We start from the raw sequence: 18,928 nt of genomic DNA on the forward strand, positions 1-18,928 counted from the left end.
TCTTTTCCGCCAGCCTACCTACTTACTCGCCTACGCCTCTGAAACCTGCTTGGGCGTCTCCGCCGCCCAGGGAAGTATTACCCAGACTTTCAGATCACAGGAAATCGTTTGCTTTTTTTCCCCAAGGAATTTCTTTTCCATCAGGTTCAGGGTGAAAGTTCCTGGGAACAGTGTCAAGCAGCCCTGTGGAAATAGGCGTGTTCCTCCCAATCGTATAGATGCCGGTGATTAAAAAACAAAAAATGAGTTTCCTAAAATCCACCCCTAGTCCGGCGTCCTTGGAGCCAGACTTCCCAGAGCGGACTGATCCCCAAGCTAGGCAGGATGCGGGAAACGCCAGCTCGGAGCAAGCGGTGTGCCCATGTGCTCCCTGGAAGCAACCTAATCATGGCGGGATAGATGGGGTGCTGCTGGGGGATTGAGAAACGGGTCCCGCTCATCCTCTCTCCAGCTAGGGGAGCCGCACCCCCCCCCCCCGTAAGTTCTCGCTAGGATGGTTGATTTTGCCACCCCAAAGCACTGTCAGGCAGGCAGCCCGTCACCTAGGCCAGGAAAAGGGACCGGGAAGAAGTCTGTTTGTTTCCCGAGACGCCGGGCATCCGCGTGTGTCCCTCTAGCTCGTGACACTGCTCCCAAACCCTTGCTTGTGCCCGAGCCTCCCTCTATTTAAAACTCCCCTAACCACGACCAGACGCTCTGCGCTCATTGTCTGAGAGCCGCCCAGGGCCGCCATTTCAGGATTTTTTAGGACCGGTTTCGAGAAAACAAAACCCCGCACCGTGTGTGATTCCACTTTCTCTTAGTTTCTCCTCATTTATTCAGTGCTGCAGATCGACTTATTGCTTTGCCTGTAGGTTTGCGTTTTTCTGAATGTTTCCTGTCCGCTGTTCTGTTTCAGTTCTTTCTTCTGCATTCAAATAAAATAAAGTAAAACCGCATAGCGGTTTGTGTTGCGTTTGGCCGACCATGACCTCCTACCTACTGTCCTAGCCACCTCTGCACCATTCGCGATGTTTTTATTCAGATGAACTAGGGAAAGCGTAGAAGGCGTTTTTCCTTAAGAAGTTAGGTTCTTTTTTTTTCCTTTCTTACTACGAACTCGCTGCCCAAACGACCGCTGCACACATATTGTCTAAGTGCGGCCGTACGTGTAGGGCTGCGCGGCACACGGGTGGACACGGGTGCATTGTGCACGGGTGGGCACGGCCACGCTCTACACGAACGCGCACAGCGGCATCAGTGCGGCATTAGCTGGCCATCGAGTTCGTAGGAAGAAGAGAAAGGGCAAGACTTCCTACGGTTAAACGCTTTTATGTACATTTGTACGTGTCTGCAGACTGGATGAATCTCAAATGCTGCTCTGTGAACCCCCGCCCCGCGTACAGTGTTTGAATAAATTTCCAGGCAACTGCATGAGCTAAAGCTGACATTCAACGGGTTTTCTCTCCGAGGCCAAAACGATGCTGCACTCACACAAGCAAATAAAAAATCTTCGAAATACGGGAGACTTCTTAAACATATTTGTAACTCCCGCAAAATGTCACAGCCAGATCTTGCGGTCTGATTGCTCCGAAGGGGGCTGAGCAAAGACTGCCCAGGCGGGGTAACGCTTGCGAGACGCAGCGAGGACCTTTTCGAGTGGGACCCCGCTGCCCCGGCCGGCAGCAGTCAGGGCATTAACATGGCATGCGCTGGGTTTTCTAACTCTCCCCATTCCCCACTTTTCGATCCCAGATTTTAAAGTCCTTTAAAATGCAGCGTTTGGTGCTTAGTGACCGAGAGTCCGCAGCAAAGGCGGGCGTGGAGACTGGCCAAATGTGGGAGCTGCTCCCCTCTGTCTTTATGGGCGCACGTTTCCTAGGGCCTCCGCTCTTCAAAGAGTTAACCCCGTCCGGTGCTCCGAGGCACAACTGGCCGGGCTCCTCTGCCTCGAGCCGCGGCTCCCTCCCCTGCTCATTGGGCCGCGGGTTTTGGGTCTTTCTCCTTCCCGGCCTCCCATTGGCCACCGCCGCTTCCCCCCCCCCCCCTTTGACAGGCGCACGCAGCCTGCCTAACTCGGAGGGGGGGGGGGGGCTGGAATTTCCCAGAAGTTTGGATCCATCAGAGAGACAGGAGGAAAGGGGAGGGAAAAAGATGCACTGCAGCCTGGGCCCCTCTGAGCCCGTGCCCCGCACAGCTCCCGCCGCGGCGCGCCCCATGTAGCTCCTTCCTGGCGCGGGCTGGGGGAGAGGGCTAGCTGCTCTGCCGCTGCTCCCCGGCCGCTGCTTGCTCGCCCGGCGGAGGGCTGCGCTGCGGGTAAGATGAGCGAGCGGAGAAGGTCGGCAGTGGCCCTCAGCTCCCGAGCGCACGCCTTCTCGGTGGAAGCCTTGATTGGGACGAATAAAAAGAGGAAGCTGCGGGACTGGGAGGACAAGGGCCTGGACCTGTCCATGGAAAGCCTCAGCCCCAGCGGCCAGCTGGGTGAAGATGAAGACCCGACGCCGTGCCTGGATCTCCACCCCGGTTAGTGCCGCGCCGGCCTCCTGCTGCACGCGGCCTGCGGAGAGGCCCGGGGGAGGCCGCCGCATGCTCCCCGATCCTTCCCCTCGCCTGCGCGGCTGGGCCAGGGCCTGCGGGCCGAGCGGTGCCTCCGCTCGGGCCGGCCAGCGGGCTGCGAGCCGAGCGGCTGACTGGGCCCCCGGTGTCCCCACCGTCCGGGCGGCGGCGGACCCGTTTCCCAGCCCGGCGGAGCCCGCGCCGGCCGGGGCAAAGGGCTCTTGCCCTCCGTGCGAGCGGGATCGGCCCTGGGCACACGGCTGCGCTCGGGCTACCGCGGGCGCTGGGGTGAGAGGAGCCGCGCGCCGGAGCGGGGCTCCCGCCTCACCCGCCTGAGCTCATCTCCCCTTCCCCGGCGAGCTGCGAGGCACACACGCAGCAGGCCCCCAGTGGCGGGCAGCTCCCCGGGCCGTGGCGCAGTGGTAGCGGCGGGACCCCGCTGCTCTCCCACCTCCGTGTTGCCGGCGCCGCCCTCGCCCTCGCGAAGGGCGCTGCGAGGGAGCCGCAGCTAGCGCCTTCCCCAGCCCCGGGGCCGGCTGAAGGCTGCTCGCGGGGAGTACGGGGTTCCCAGGGCATTTTGCGTGTGTGCCTGGCGGGCAGTTAGCTAATGCTAAGTCCTTAGCACTGAGTTTCTCTTTCCCCGTGCTGAGGCGATGGCCGGGGGAGCCGCCGTGGCCGGGAGCGCGCCGAGGACCCTCGTGAAACTCTCTGGGTTCCGGAGAAAGGCGCCGGGGCGAGGGAGCGGGCAGGGGCTGCCGGAGCGCGAGCCACCCGTGTCCCGGCGGCCTCAAGCCAGGGGCAAACGAAGCGAGTTGGGGAGCCTTCACCTGTGCGCAGCCCGAGGAGCGGGCCCTGCGGCGGACGCGTCCTGCCAGCGGCAGAGGCACCAATAGCCGTAGGCAGGACTGTGACAACAACCACGATTACTTTTCCTCCCGCAAAGCCAAAGCGACCGAGCTAATGAATACGTGCTGCGGGCAAGGAGATGGTCCGCAGCCCGGCGGCAGGAGGGCGACACTTAATGAAGCAAAAGGGAGAAAAAGAAAGACAACGCACGTCTGCCAGTTGCTTCTCGGTTAAAATAATAAACGAATACTTTAAAAGCAGGCCCCGAGCTGCTCGGGCCGCCCAAGGGCGAGCGCTTGGAGTTGGTTACTCGGCCCATTTTTCCAGGAGTAAAAAGGGAGCCGGGGAGGGTCCCGCGCGCCGGCCGAGGAAGCAGGCGGAGCCGCGCCGGTGTCTTTCATGGAGGGAAGGAAATCAGGAACAGTTTACACCCCAAGCTTGCGGAGGCCGATGGCCTTTAAATAAAGCCCGAGAGCGCCGTTAAATCCCGATCCGTGCAGCTGCCTGCAAATTGATCAGCAGCTGCCGAGCGGCCCCGCTCCCACCTTATCAAGGGCCGCGCTGGGACGGCGGCGTCGCGCCGCACGAAGAAGGTGGATCGCCACCCGCTGCCCCGCCGCGGCCGGCTGCAGTGCCGCGGGTCGTCTCCGTGGCTCTTCGCAGCGGATTTCGTTTTCAAAGCGAAACAAGAGCCAGCGCCAGAGCAGCAGTCACGGCGCGAAAGCCCGGCCCGCGCTGTCCCTTCCAGGCCGAGGGCTGCGAGGCCGAGGCGCTTCGCCGGGCCGTCTTCCCCCTCGGCGAGCTGCAGCGGGGCCCGCGGCCCTGTCCGGCCCGAGCCGGAGCCCGCGGCGTTGCCGCCGCGCAGGCCCAGTGCCCAGGGCGGCCGGGAGCGCGCCGCGCCTGGGGCCGCAAAGCCCAGTCCTGCTCCGCGTGCGTGGGGGATCCTGGGCCGGGGCTCTTGTCGCGGACGGTGTTTCACGAGGCTCGCCGAAGAAGGGCAGGGAGCCGGGGCTCTGACCACCGGGCGGGCGGGCGGCTGCGAGGCAGCGATCCGGCCCGAGGCGGCTGGAGGCAGGCAAGGCAGCCCCCGCCCCACAGCACCTCCAGCCGCCCCACGCACGCTTCCCCACGGCCGCGCATGGGGGCCGGGCCGGGCCCTTAGCTCGCGGCTGCAGACCGACCCCCTACAGCTGCACGAGCGCGCACTTCCTTGGTTAGCAAAGGCCCCGGGGCAAAGCTGTCTCCGGCAGTCCCCGGGGTAGCGGCCCGGCCCCGTGCCGGGGGCAGCGAGGCAGCGGGCTGCAGCCGCAGGCCGTGCAGGCAGCGCGTCTCGGGGCAGCTGCGGCGGGAGCGGCTTTGCCACGTGGCCTTAGCGGCCTCGCCTGCGTGTTACTCGCCCGGGGCCCGGCGGGGTGGCGCAGCCTCGGCCCGCGGCCCGAGCTCGCAGTTTACAAGCTCCCCCGGAGCTTGTAAGTGAACCTTTGCGGGGCTGCTTGAGATTGAGTGCTCGCCTCTGGGCTCCGGGCTGCCGCGTGTCCGCTCAGGTGCCGGGGCTGCGCGGAGACAACAGCGTGGCGCAGACTCAAACGAAGTCCTGGACGTGTAGGACTGCCTTCCTCCTCGCACGCAGGCAGCTGTGCGGATCTTGTTAAACAACTTCATCTAACACCTTTCTGTTGTACCAGCCCGCGCTGTTTCGGTATACTACGAAAAAGTCGTTCAAACGTTGTTGTTGTTGTTGTGAGGGTTTCACCTCTCAAACCAGCGCTGGATTTCGTGCAGTACTGTTCCTTTCTTAAAATCTGGTAACTTTCTCATTGCGGGGCCCTGGAGGGAGAAAATGTATTACATGCGTTTTAGACAGATTCCCAAAGCAACTAAAAGGTTCAAGAAAACATGGTCATTCTCGGGTCTTAGCCTGCGCAGATTGGAGACAGCAGTTTTACAGCATTGATAAAGGTGGGATCCCATTCTCCTTTCTGAAGGTATAATGTTTTCATATCCGCCCCGAGGATTCAGGAGACCTCAATCTTAAACCTGCTACTGGTCCAGGGCAGAATACATGAGGTACTGACCCACAGGAGGGGTATTCAGGTTTGCAGAAAAAATCCCTGCGTTGTGGACATGAGGTTGCAAGAATATCAAAAACAAGAGCAGCTCCAAGTGGCAGCTGGCTAAAGCTGCTCAGATCACAAGCTTAGATCTTGGATATAATCTTAGTGGAAACATTTCTGTGGGAAAGAAGCAGGTAAAGGAATTAAAAGTCCAAGGCAAGTGCAGGTCCTGAAACAGTAAATGCAGTCTATCATCAACTTCTTCAGTTTATCAGAGCCACCCCTTTACCATGCATTAGATGTTATGAATGCATATAGAATGCATATATACATATCCAGATTTGGGAGTGTGCACACAGAGTGTATGTATGGAGTATTTGCGAGTGTATGTTCTATACATAACTACATATACTGTACAGTTGTGCATAGACTCTGCATAAACTCAAGCTGCAGACTGTGGTTCCAGATGTGATTGCTCAGGCTTGGCTTTTGTTGGAGGCTGTTGGGTACAGCACAATGTAGTGAACAGGGCATGAAACAAGCAGTTGGGACCTTTCCTTCCAAGCTCCACCAGTTACCAGGCATAGACCTCTGGACAAGTCACATCACTGGTCTTCAGTGTAACTATTTGTGAAACCGGGAAAATAGTCTCTGTGCTTTCCTTTGTTAGTTCCCTGAGTCACACTGAGGGTGAGTGAAGTATGGTAGGGTTAAATGTGTTTGTGCAAAAGTGGCTGATGCTGGGAAGGGCTGAAATTAGTGCAACTGATAATTCAAGAACACTTTGAAAAACAGACATCCAGAATGTACGTGCTTCTCCTGTGCTTTGCCCACAGTGTGGACACCAGCATTGTTGCAGCAGAGGAAAGTGATGGAGCTGTCCAGATGGGAACCAGGAGGGCTGTTTGGGAGCTCCAAGTGGATTTGTGTTGGTCAAGTTCACCCACCTTTGACCTCTGAATTTTGAAGGAGAAGGGTGGGGGGGATTGATGCCTGCAGAAATATGTACCTTATTGAATTGGCGATCTCCTGCAGTTAGGCCTGCTAAACTTTTCCTACAGAGAGGCAAATTACACAGACTGAAATAGGGTTGCAGGCAATGGAACCATACAAGCAAATCTGGAAATTGTTTCTAAGACAGAAGAGTCTTCAAAAAGAGACAGGATTTCCAGCAATGTCTGCCTTGCTTTTATACTCACTTCTAGCATTTTCATTCAAGATCACTCCATCTTCAGTGAGTGGAAAAAGGTGGGAATTCAGGAGACATTCCTCTCTGTGTTTGAGATCTCAAGGAAACTCCAAAGGGTTTCTCTTACAGGCAAGAGTCAAATAATTCCTTATAAACCATCGATCACTTATCCCTCCTCTCGCTTGGGGCTGAGCTTTTATATCAAATGTCTGCTTAGCTAGTCTCTCTGTCAGGCAGAGGTGTCCTGCCCTATCTAATCTGTCTTTACAGAAGACTTTTTTTTTTTTTTTTTTTAAGGAAGGAAAAGCTGAAAAGGGTTTTTCAAGCCTGGTACTTTCAGGAAAGAACATTTCTATTGTTTTAGGGCCTGATCCTAACATTTTTATTTTATGTGAGTAATCTACATTCACAGAAGTCTTGTCTTCCTATTGAAAGCAACAGATTTCTTGCATGAATCAGCTTGCAGACAGGAGCCCTCAAGGACCAAGGTAATTCTTAAATTTATCTCTGCTGCCTGGTCTATGTTTCAAAACTTACACTAGTTTAAATAAATCTGTTTAAAATCAACCTAATGATCCTAGTTCAAACTTGTGAGAGTGATGTATTAAAACTAGTTTAAATAGCTCTCAAACCAGTTTATGTTGCAAGCTGTATTTCTGTATGTGCAATTTAAACTGCTTCAGTGTATATTAGGAGTTTGACCTGTTGTTACTAGATCAATTTTTGTGACATTGGTGGTATTTTTCTAAAATAGACAAACCTCAATGATAACTGTAATTTCTTAGAAGGGCTGGGTATATAAATGCCAAGTGATGAAAAGGTGGAATTTTGAGAGGCAAACTCTCACAATTTTTTAATAATACTGTTTTGTTTTTGCTTTTTTTTTGGTGCTGGGAAGGAGGCTCCATTTAAAACTAGGTAGCAAAAATACAGTGGAAAAAGACTTTGCCAGTCAGACAGTGGGGGGTAATTCCCAGCTTTCGCCTAATCTTTTTGTTGATATGCCTATGATAATGTCTTTTTCTTCTTTCCTCTAAAAAACTTTTCACTTTAGCTAAAAACAGTACAGCTCTGTCAGGAAAGACAGTGATTGAAGCCCTGGTGCAGAGAACTGCTGTTTGCGTGGCACAACATTTTAAAGGTTTTCATTATCTAGTACCTTCTCTCTGCCTATCTGTGCTGCTACTAGTTATGCTTCCATCAAACTGGTTAACAACATTGAGGCGTTTTGAAATAAAAAGGGTAATGCAGACAAAGCCTTCAAGTCTTGATTTCACCATCTGAAAACACAGACAATGAAACTATCCTCTCCTATCACAGAAGCATTTTCCATCCAAAGATTTCCATACACCGTATAAGTGCAACCTTATCATCTTCTCCTTGCAGGGATGGTTGCAAAGCACTTTTATGAAAATGGTTAAAGAAGAGTAGAGTGCTGTTGTAAAATTAAATTGAAATCTCACTGGAGAAAAGATTTTAATACTGTCACATGATCAGAAAAGCAAGGTCCAGTTAAATTTCACAGCAGTGTTCATACCAAGCAGAATCTTTTAACTGAATAGGTGGCAAATCTAGAAAATAATGAGCTACTAGGAAATCAAAAAACCAACAAAAGCATTTGTTAGGTGGTCAACTTCATGTAGTGTGTGCTAAGAAGAGCTGATGATTTGATGATATTGTGAAGATTGTGAAAGGATTTTATGCAGAAAGCTTTTGGGACAGTGTAAAATTTAAGATTTGATATTTGTAGATGTAAAATTACAGCTGCCAGAGGGAGTCCAGACCCAGAAAATGCCTCAGGCCAACCATTACCAGTTCAAAAGAATGCTGGGTGGGAGGGGTCTGCCTGGGTAGAGCTGGGAAAAGAGCGCATTTCTCAGTTCCGTGGCCAAACTGAAAACTGAAGGGGAAAAAAATGAGTTTGGCTTGAACGAAAACAGATTATTTTTTTTTTCCAATTAAACAAAAAACATTGTTTCAGTTAATTTGAAATGTTCTGTTGGATCCAAAACTAAATGTTTCACTTTTGGGGAGGGGGGATGGTGGAATTATTTAACCATTTAAAAAATATTTTTTCTTCTTAAAACTTTTTTACATTGAAATCAATTTTAAAATGAAAAAAATAAAATGGCATTGCAAAAACATGGTAAAAATGTTCACTTTCAGAACATCTGAATGAAACATTTGGGAATTTCTGAAATTAAATTTCCATTTGGGAAATATCACAATGAAGTATTTTGACACTTGCAAAATCTTTCCCCCTACCATTTCTCCAGCAAAGCTGTTTGCCAGATTCAGCCTGCCTTTACAAACAGTTTTGGTCCTTATAGAACTCTGTTTTTCAGAAAATATACTATTTGTCAACCCCTCCCACCCCCACCACTCCCTGGCAAAACAAAAACAAAGCCCACAAAAATCAAGTTACTACATTTTAAGTGGGAACAGAATATATAATGTGCCTATAGAAATATGTCTAATCCACTCTTTCTCCTGAGTTGTCAAATCCAGTCCCTTTCTATTGCAAGCAGCCGCATGGTACAATCCTTTTAGAAACTAATCAACCTCCCACATTGTTCTATAGCCTCATCCCTCTGATGGTTAGAAACTTTTTCTAATTTTCAGGCTATATTTATTCATGGCCAGTTTGCAACCATTTGTTCTTCTGCTAGTGTTTTCCTTTAGCTGATACAATTCTTTTTGCTCCATGTCATTTACCCATCCTGAAGTATTTATAGATAGCAGTCATATCTCAGCCTTCATTTTGCTTGGCTCAGCAAGCCTTTTCCAGGCTCTCCCTTGCCCCTGGCATCCCTGTCAGATTTTTCTCCTCCTGTTCTGTTTGAATCCATCTTGGAATTAATTCTTCCTAGGGTTTAATTTCATGTTGATCTCCAGTTTGTCTCTATTCCCACACTACTCTGCAGAATCCCTACCTTCCAAGATAAGCATCTAGAAAACATCTGTACATTTTCCAAACAGACATCTTCAGTGATTTCCACACCAGGAAGCTTGGGAAAAAATAGTGTTACCTCCCTTTACAATTTCTAAAGTGTCACTTACTGACTGGCAAGGAAACAACAGGAATTATACCTTTTGCTTGCATCTGTCTGTGGATGTGTTCTTGGGTTGAAGCCTCCCTGCTCAGTATATGAGTTCAGTAGTACCTCATCCAGCCTCTGGGGCGCTACATTCAAACTGGTACCGTGAATCCTGTATTTTAATTTAAATCCAGCAATGAATCAATTTAAGAAGTAAAACTAATATTGTTTGGACTGTTCTTAGACAGGGATGTCTAGAATAACATTACACTTAACTCTTATGAAAATGTTTTTCTCTCATAGATGCACATTGTCCTTCAGAGCCAGTTTGACAAGGTTGGATGTTTCTCAGTCCCACTCAGAGACCCTTTGATAAGATTAGAGATATTAATTGTTACATATCAAGGTGTTTCAGTTTGTTATCACCATGGCTTTTACAACCCATGTATTGTATAACTTGGCGTCCAAATATTTCTAATGATGTCTTTTTGTCTCCGCATCTTTGAGCTTCACATATAGGTTGGATATGCATTATATATTGTTTCTGTTTTAGCTTGCCCTCGTTACTTGTATAACTTAATTAGAGTTAGAGTTAGGGTTAGAGAAGTGTAGGAAATAAAATGACCAGGACCTGCTCATGCTCTCATAGATCTTAACAGCAGCAGGCTTTCTGGCTCCTGTGAGAGCTGGTTCTAGCCCAGGGATTCTACTGGATGTCACTGCCTTAACTATAGTAAATCTCTGTGGGATAATTGAGAATGAAACCACTATAAATAGGTAACATTTCCTCTAGCAAATGTATACATTTAATTTGAAATTGTTCCTTTATACTCTTCTTAAGTAACATTTAAAAACCTGAAATTAAATAATCAAATTGTATTCTCTATCAAGTTGCAGAATAGGATAAACCTAAAGTTGCAAGGAAACCTTGTTTTACTTGTTAGTTTCTATATTAGGGCCTGATCCTGCAAGGTGCTGCCCATTTCTTACATTTCTGAGTTGGTGCTGACCTTTTAACTTTCAGCTTCTGTGGCCTGATTGTCAGTGATGCCAACCACCCAAAACTCCACCTAAGTTCATATCTACTCACTTAGACAGTCATCTTGAGACCTCAGCTATTCTAGTCAGACAGCCAGTGTTAGGAAGTAGTTTCCCCATTCATACTTCATACAGGACAACAGGGCTTTCAGAGCTGGTGTTTTTGAAGTATGAAGGTGGATTGCACCTGGAAAGCTATGAATCTGTGTGTTTAAGGGGTGTGGAAAATCTTGGGAACACATAATACAGCACATGACCCAGAATGCCTAATGGTTTTTATTTTACACTAAAATTTTAAAACATAAAATATTAATTTTGTTAGGATTTTTGGGTTTCCTGTACCAGACTCCTTGGAGCAAGTAAAAATGTCTACTATCACCACCAAGCAGCTCCAGCAGTCTCCCTCTGCCCCACGGCACCTCAGATGCATTCATTTCACAGCAGCCGTCTGCTACCTGCACAAGACTGTACCATTATAGTTCTGTCAGGCCTGCGCTTGTCACATTTTGACTGGGTGGCAGAGGTTACATTACCCTCTCAGAGACTCCACAGATTGATCCTTGAACAATAATTTTGTTTACTCCCAGACTCAGAAAAATGCTCAGAATGAGTTGCTGGGGAGAGGTTGTGATAATGTGTAGTAACAGAAATGTTGTAGAAAATGGTGTTGATGACTTTAGGAAAATACAATTATAGGATATATTTGTAAGAACATCCTCTATTCTGGGTGTATCTATATATGCACCGGACTGCACAGTTGTTACTATGCAGTCATTTAGTACTTGCTTAAGCTGCATAGTAAACCAGCTTTACTGTGCAGCCCAGTTTTGCACAGTCCTTACTGGACACTACATGACTGCACAGTAACTGGCCTTACTGCGCAGTCCTGATGGTGCACGGCTCTTATTAGCAGCTGCTGTGCAGCAGTTTCCATGTCATGCTTCATGCCTGCCAATGCTACATCACCATAGCAATGAGCTACCGCAACGTAGTTTGTCACTGTGGCCACCTAGCATATTGTGTAGACCTGCCCACTATTTCCTAAAGTGAAGAACCAGTTGTGCTGTGGTTACTCTGCTGAGGTGGTTTAGGCCTATTGACTGATTAGCAGGAAAAAGTGTGGGGGTGTTATTCATGGTAATTTAAAGGGTAAGTCACTTCAGAACATGAACACAGGCTAAATAAAATACATAGAGGACACAACAGCAAATGACCTGATATAAGCATGACCTTTCACGAAACTAATCCACCTCAAAGAGGATTTGGGTGCTGGTAGTCCCATCTCTGCTTTCATCAGAATTAAGTCTTCCTCTGAGGAGGTATTCAGCAATAGCAGCTAGGCTGGGGCTCCATTGGCTTGCTGTTGATTGCTGGAGTTGTTGTTTGCTGCTATGACTCAACAGGCTCATGTTTTTTTCTCAATTTTTTCTTTCACCATGACAAATAACCAACTTTAATCATAAGACAATAGATTCTTTTGTCATTAACATTTGGGGATGTTTATTATGCTTGGATTGTAAGCTGTTTTGTCAAGGGAACTTTTTTGTATTCTCTGTTTATGCACTGCCTAGTAGTAGTTGGGTCTTCGATTAGGGCATGTAGGCAGTATGACAACAACAGCACCAGAGGTGGAGTTGATTAGCCATTTTTCTGAGAACCTAAGTACCATACTAATTCAGACCAGTGGTCCTTCCAGCCCAGTATCCTGTCTTTACCAGTGACAGACAGAGAGCATGAAACTGGATATATTATTCATTACCCTCTCCAGTATCCATCATTATTGGTTTGGAGGTGCCAAAGGAAACATCTCCAAACATTTTGTTCACAGCTATTAATAGACAGGTATATCATAACTTTTATTAAACATCGGCTAATTTGACCATGTGTATATATGTAGTTCTGGTTCTCCTAGTCCTTCTTGTCTTCAAGGGCAGGCTTTATTCTGAAATGAAATGTGGATGATGACAATGGAGAAAAGAAATATAACCTGAGATCTGTAGGCACCAGGGTACAAATTGGTACAAAAAGGAGCATAAAACAGGCTGTTTACTCTTTTTCCTGTTTATATTTGATGGATTCCTTTCAACACATGTTAAATTGTAATCTCTGTGAATGGGTTTTAGAAATGACATCAACCCTTCGTTTTTTTCAGTTCAATAATCCTAGCTTCCTTCCTGACCTCTTCTGAAAAGAGACTAAATGGTCTTGAATCAGAAACATGGCAAGTCTGTTTCTCTCTAGTCGCAAGTTGGTGGCACTTAATGATCAGTAAGAAGACACTGTTATAATTATTAGTCTAATAGAGGACACAGGGACAGAAAAGCTTAATGCTGTGGAAACTGCTTAAAGAGAGTGGGAAAATAGTGAAATTACAGTTACAGTGAAATAGAATGCAAGTCCCACATTGTTTCAGTTTATTTTAGATTAAGCCTACCTTTTTATTCTGAAAACGGCTTCATACTTTATCTGACATACCAGAAGAAATCGTTAAAGTAAAGTTTGCCACACATAAATTAATAGGAAAAAAGGGCTTTTTGTCTGCTCGTATGCAGAGCACTGTTGATGCAAGAAAGCTTAGGTCACAGAGGCATGTCAAACCTTTCTGTCTATGTTACACTTTGAAACTGATCAGTACAACATTTGAAGTCAGATTAAAAAACAAGGGAGTCCACTTTCAGGATCATCAGATCCAAATGTTTCCTGATTTAATAAGGGACACACAGGCAAAAGAAGACAGAGATTTAGTCTCTTAAGGAAATTTTTTGCACAGATCAGAGCTACCACAGCTTTATTTCTCCAACTAAATGCCAAGATGTGGTAAAAGAGAAATGACAGTTACAGTTTTATGAGGAAGCAAGAAAATCTTTCACCTTAAAAATTATGGTTTCTTTTGCATCTGTACAGCATATTCCTTTAGACAAATTCAGGGATAGATTCTGGACACTGCTCAGCACTCTGGCCATTCTAGAGTACCTAAATATATTCTTAACACTGCAGTTAATAGGAGTATTCCCATGCTTAAATTAAGCATGCATTTAAATAAATTACTGTGGTAGGCCAAAGTGCTCAGCAGCTTGCAAGACTGAACCATTAGCCTCCAACAGCTTTCTTCCATCCCTTGTTCTGAGTGAACAGTGACAACTGGGATTTGCTTTACATGGAAGCCACACCCTTTGTTCTTGTCAGCTCAGCAGTGATAACTCTACAATATCAGCCAGTTAAGGCTCTTTTCTCATGTAATGATCTTTAGGACCTTTTTATAATATTTGTGTACAATTTACTTTGAGTAAGTGATGCAATCTAGGCTATGACATCACCCATCCCTACTCATTTTCAATTCCTGTAGGCTGTTATGTGGATAGATACTGCATATTAACTGTGGTAGGACTGGTAGATGGAGATACAAGTGTCCTGGCAGCAAGAGGTTTCCAGGAGGTTTAAAGGTGGATAACTAAAATCACTGTGGAATTCAGACACCTGCTTGGGGGCATGGGTCGGAGAGAATTACTTTAGATTTTTAAAGGTAGGAACATTGATCTGTTCCTCCATTTGACTGCATCTACACTAGGTATCTGATGCTCATGAGGTTTTTAAAAGGTGCCTGTTTAAAAGTCATGAGATGTGAGGAAAATCGTCCAAATCTTTGCTTAGAGCCCCTCTGCAGCTCCTCATTTTCCATTTATCTTATAGATTTGTTTCTCTGACAGCCAGACCTTCCCCCAAGGCAATGGGGGGGGGGGTCCCTCTAAAAAGGGCAATTCAAAAAATCCCTAGTGTTAAACAGAAGTGCAAAAAACTTTTTAATGAAAGACAGATTGCGAGCGCTTGCCTGAGATTATCACTCTACTAAACTGAAGCAGAGCAGAAAAAATTCCTGCAGTATTTGCATCCACTGAGTGAAGCTGAGAGAAAAGATTGATGGAAAGTTGTTGAATAACATGGGAGCAAATAGCCGGGAGGGAAAGAAATCCGGACCTTCAGCCATTGAGTCTTTTAGCAAAACAAAATAATAGTCTACTACAATGGTTCTCAATCACTTTAGATTTGAGGCACCCCTTAATATACTCAGGGCATCCCTCATAAAATGCCAGCTCTTAGTTTTCATGTTTTTGACTACAGAAAAATAATAGAACAGTACTTTCCTTGCAAAGAACTCAGAAAGACTACAATAAGTCAGAATGTTTTTAATGCTGCAGATTCATATTTGAAATCTCTGGGTTTATTTTGTGAATCACATTTGCACACCAAACAGTGATTCTTTTGATACCTTTGAATGGCACTCCGTGGTACTCCTGAAGGATTTCAAGGCACCACAAGGTGCTGTGACACCCTAGTTGAATAAAAGACACCTGGTCAAGTAAAAGCCTATCCAAACACTCTAGTTTAATGTTGAGTTGCATCACGACCTCAGTTTCTAAAGGAACACTGTCAATTTGAACTTGTTTAAACTAATTTTCAAATCTTCTAGTTTCTAACAGAATCTTCTTTAAATAACATGGCTTGCATTTAAAACCACATTAAATATTTTTTGTAAGAGCTTTTTTTGCTCCCCTGTTCCTGTTTATATTTTTGTTAGCCAGCTTCCCTGATTTCATAATAAGGCCCAATTCTGCAAACACTCCAACATGTCCCTGGCTTTCCTGCCATGACTAGTTCCACTGAAATTGCTCCTGGCATGCAGAAGTTTTTGGAAGATCAGGACCAAACTGTGCAAGGGAAACTGAAACTTTTTCTGTCTGAAGTGCTGTCAGAGGCACAAAGGAATCACATGGGGAACATAGATTCAAATAATTTTCTGTGACCCCTCAGTTGCAGAAATCTTAGAGGCTACTTACAGCTCTAGCAAAAACAGAAATTTCAGAGATGTGTGATTTTTCATGTTGAGAGCAACACTTTACACAAAACTCCCTGTGGCAGGGGACAGGAAGTATGATTTGATATGTATTTGAGTTGGGGGGCAAGAAGGAGAATTGGATTATTTTTCAATTTTAACATTTTCTTACCTTTTTAAGGCCAAACTGTTTATCTTTTTTGGGGCAGCTTTGAAGTTTATTTCACCTGCTTCACAATTTCTCTTTGCATATTCAGTATTTCTGATTATGGAGCCCAGGAGAGTCTCAGAGATGCCAATGTTAGAGCGTGGTAGAGGTGATATCTTTTATTAGACCAACTACATTTTGCAAAAAAAATTAAAAAATACAAAAATAAATATTTAATTGCAAGCTTTTTTGCAATCCCGCCCCTCCCTCCTCCAAATCTAATTGTTCTAATAAAAGATATCACCTCTACCACAAGTCTTGATACTTTTTTGCCTCTAAACCAATATGGCTACAACCTTGATACCTGGCAGTGCTACTGTGCGTCTTTTGTGGTGATACAGGCTAACAGGGAGATAAACCCATCCTCATTCAGGTAGATAGTCCCATTTTGGGCAACAAGACTATTGGCTGGATAATACGTTTGGTAAAATGTACAATTCCTATGTGCTCAAGTCCTTTTGGAAGTTGAAACCTAGGTTCCTAAATCACGTAGATGCTTTAGAAAATGTTACACCTGGTCTAGAACAAGATTTAAAGTGTGACATTAGTACATGCTAACATTTAAATAGTCTGGTCTGGACAAGACAGAGACTGTCTTTAGCATGTGCTGAACTAGCAAGGTCAACACTGGGAACCCCCACTGTAAGACCTACTACTGACAAGGCTGGTGAGCATAACAGGGAGAGGCCCAAAATAACAAAGTCAGAATAATTTGGGGATTGAAAAGTATTTGGTGTAAAGGTTGTTTTATTTCCGAGTATCTATCTGAGCCAAAAAGAAGGGAAGGGGGTCTGCTCTCCCCTATTTTTTTGGATTTTGATTGCTGGAAATGTATGAAGGAGACAAGCAATCATTGTTTCCAGGTCCCAGTCCTCTTTTCCTACACAATAGTTCAGCTATTTGATTCTGAGTGCCATTTGCACAGCACAGGGAAAAATGTCAGTACTTTGATCTTTAACACATGTGGGAAAAGCAGCTAGAGAGCAATGCATTGAAAGATTGTACTAGCATTTTACACTCTGAAGGCCTGTTTTTGCATTTTTCCCCACTCTCCGAATTCTTATTGACCCTTAAAAAACATTTTGATAATAGAAAAAAGTATGGTACAGATAGTGAAACTGTCCTTACTTTTTTATATCCAAAGGCATGTTTCAAACCCTTTTTATTTTTAGAAGAGAGGTACAGTATGAACTCAGTGTAGCTGGGGAGAGCGTTCTATTCCACTATTATCAACGCTATTCTAATATTGCTTTTATAGTTTTTGAAATGTGAGCCAAGTTCAGGAAAATGAAACCAATTGCACCTCTGTCTGTAGCCCAGCCATGTGTCTTTCTATTCTGATGTATCCATCTTCTGCGCTTTTGGCTCCCAGCTGTTCTTTCATACCATCACCCTCACAGGGATGCTCCATCCCATAGTGGAAAGAATTGGTATTGATTTTCATAAAGTGAAATTTACCCTCCTTTCCTACAATATTTGATGAGCAATAACAGCATTCAGAGGACCATCATTAGCCCCGTGTTAGTGCCCACTGATATGAATAGAGAGTTATTCACAACCCAAAGCTATTGTTCCAGACTCTGCAAACTAAGGTCTGAAGTACACTCTTTGCAACCAGAACAGTAAGAGTATGACATTTTTTAACAAAAGCTAAGACTTTGAGAAATAGTTGCAAAGTCTCCTACCCCCATCTCATCTTTATTACCCTTTATCTAAGGATTTATGCTCTACACGTTGGAAAGCACCGTTTTAAGGGATATGGCAACTTCTTAATCATGAGAGCAAGGGAATTTGAATCAGGAGACCTGTCATCTGTTCCAGGCTCTGCTATTCGTTTTGTGACTTTAAGCAGTTACTAATGCCAGATTTTCAGGGTCTAGTAGTTCTGTGTGCTGCTGCACTTGTGAGATGGACAGTTTTTTGTGGCTTTGTTTTCCAATCTATAAAATGGGAGATGATAATACTGTATCATTGACAACATAAAATACATTAAGCTTCTCACATGAAAAGCACCTCCTAAAGGGCAGCTATAACTCTTAATAACAGATGTATAAAGTCAAAATATTTTAAAATAAAAAAGAAAGCATTAAATACCCCTGTATTTCATGGTCATCACTTTATTTATGTCCCTGTGATTTGTGAGGGCAATGACATTTAAATCATCAGGCATGTGAATGATATAATAATATCCTTTTCAATTGTTTTTTATAAGTTGTTTTTGGAACATTTTTATGAGGACATTCTCTGCCTGGCCCCTTCCCTCTCCCCCAATCATTTTCTAATCCAGAAAAAAATATTTAAATCCACTTGGTGTATGTTAATATTTTTCCTATAACAATTATTAGAGGATTAACTTGTTGCAGCATTTTTAATTGATTTAACATAAATAGCTAGATCCTTCAAGTGAAGTTGTCCCTGCTATGGAAACCTTTCTTTATACCCTGGTTACCACATAAGATTTATTTAAATCCTATAGTAATGGTTTTTAATGCCTATTGGCTCATGTGGAACATTGGGAAAACATTTTACACAGAATACACACACACAGATGCGCATATGCACACTTCAGCCTTTCAGCCTTGTCTGAACAATTCTGAATCATCATACACAACAGCAGCCACATCCTTCCATGAATAAAGGAGAAGATGGTATTACTCATTGACTTGAACCAGATTTCTTTTGTGCCATGGGAGTTTGGGAGATGCAAAGAATGCAGGATCTGGCTCTGTATTGTACTTTTATAGATAAAATGTTTGTCCTCTTTCTCCTGTCCTCTGGCAGACAAGCACTTAGATGTAAAGAGAATGCAACAATACAAATCAATACCATAGAGCCAACAGAAGAAATGTATGGGGGCTCAATTAAAATCTAAACAGAAACTAAACTACTAGTCATAGTATTATGTACCCACAGTAAATTATTAATGGTACAGTTGTGCTGACTTTGAGCCCAGCCCTGCACTGACTATAAGAATAGCCCATAAAGTTGATACAAGCAAGATTGGGTCCTTGTGTTGGATAGTATCTCACCACATATGGAAGGTGGAATGAATTCACAGCAAGGCGGCTGCCAGCACTGCCTTCTGGCACATTTTAGTATGTTTTATTTATACAGCTTCATAGTCAGTAGGTGCATCTATACCAGACACTAACTGTGCAGCAGCTGAATAATACTGCTAAATAATAGAGC

The 18,928-nt window shown here is 45.5% G+C and overlaps 1 protein-coding gene across 2 annotated transcripts in view; it reads left to right on the forward strand.

Annotated features, from left to right (window-relative positions):
* Positions 1-2,132: 2,132 nt before the first annotated feature.
* Positions 2,133-18,928, forward strand: part of TBX15 (T-box transcription factor 15) — a 192,203-nt gene continuing 175,407 nt past the window's right edge. The window contains exon 1 of one of the 2 annotated variants that reach the window (XM_059720335.1): positions 2,133-2,502. In XM_059720335.1, coding sequence (XP_059576318.1) covers positions 2,301-2,502 — 202 coding nt within the window. In that variant the 5' untranslated portion in view covers positions 2,133-2,300. The remainder of the gene's footprint in view (positions 2,503-18,928) is intronic. The other variant, XM_014594441.3, reaches the window with a different exon arrangement.

Source organism: Alligator mississippiensis, chromosome 1 (assembly GCF_030867095.1).
Source record: "Alligator mississippiensis isolate rAllMis1 chromosome 1, rAllMis1, whole genome shotgun sequence".
In the NCBI taxonomy this organism is placed as follows: domain Eukaryota; kingdom Metazoa; phylum Chordata; order Crocodylia; family Alligatoridae; genus Alligator; species Alligator mississippiensis.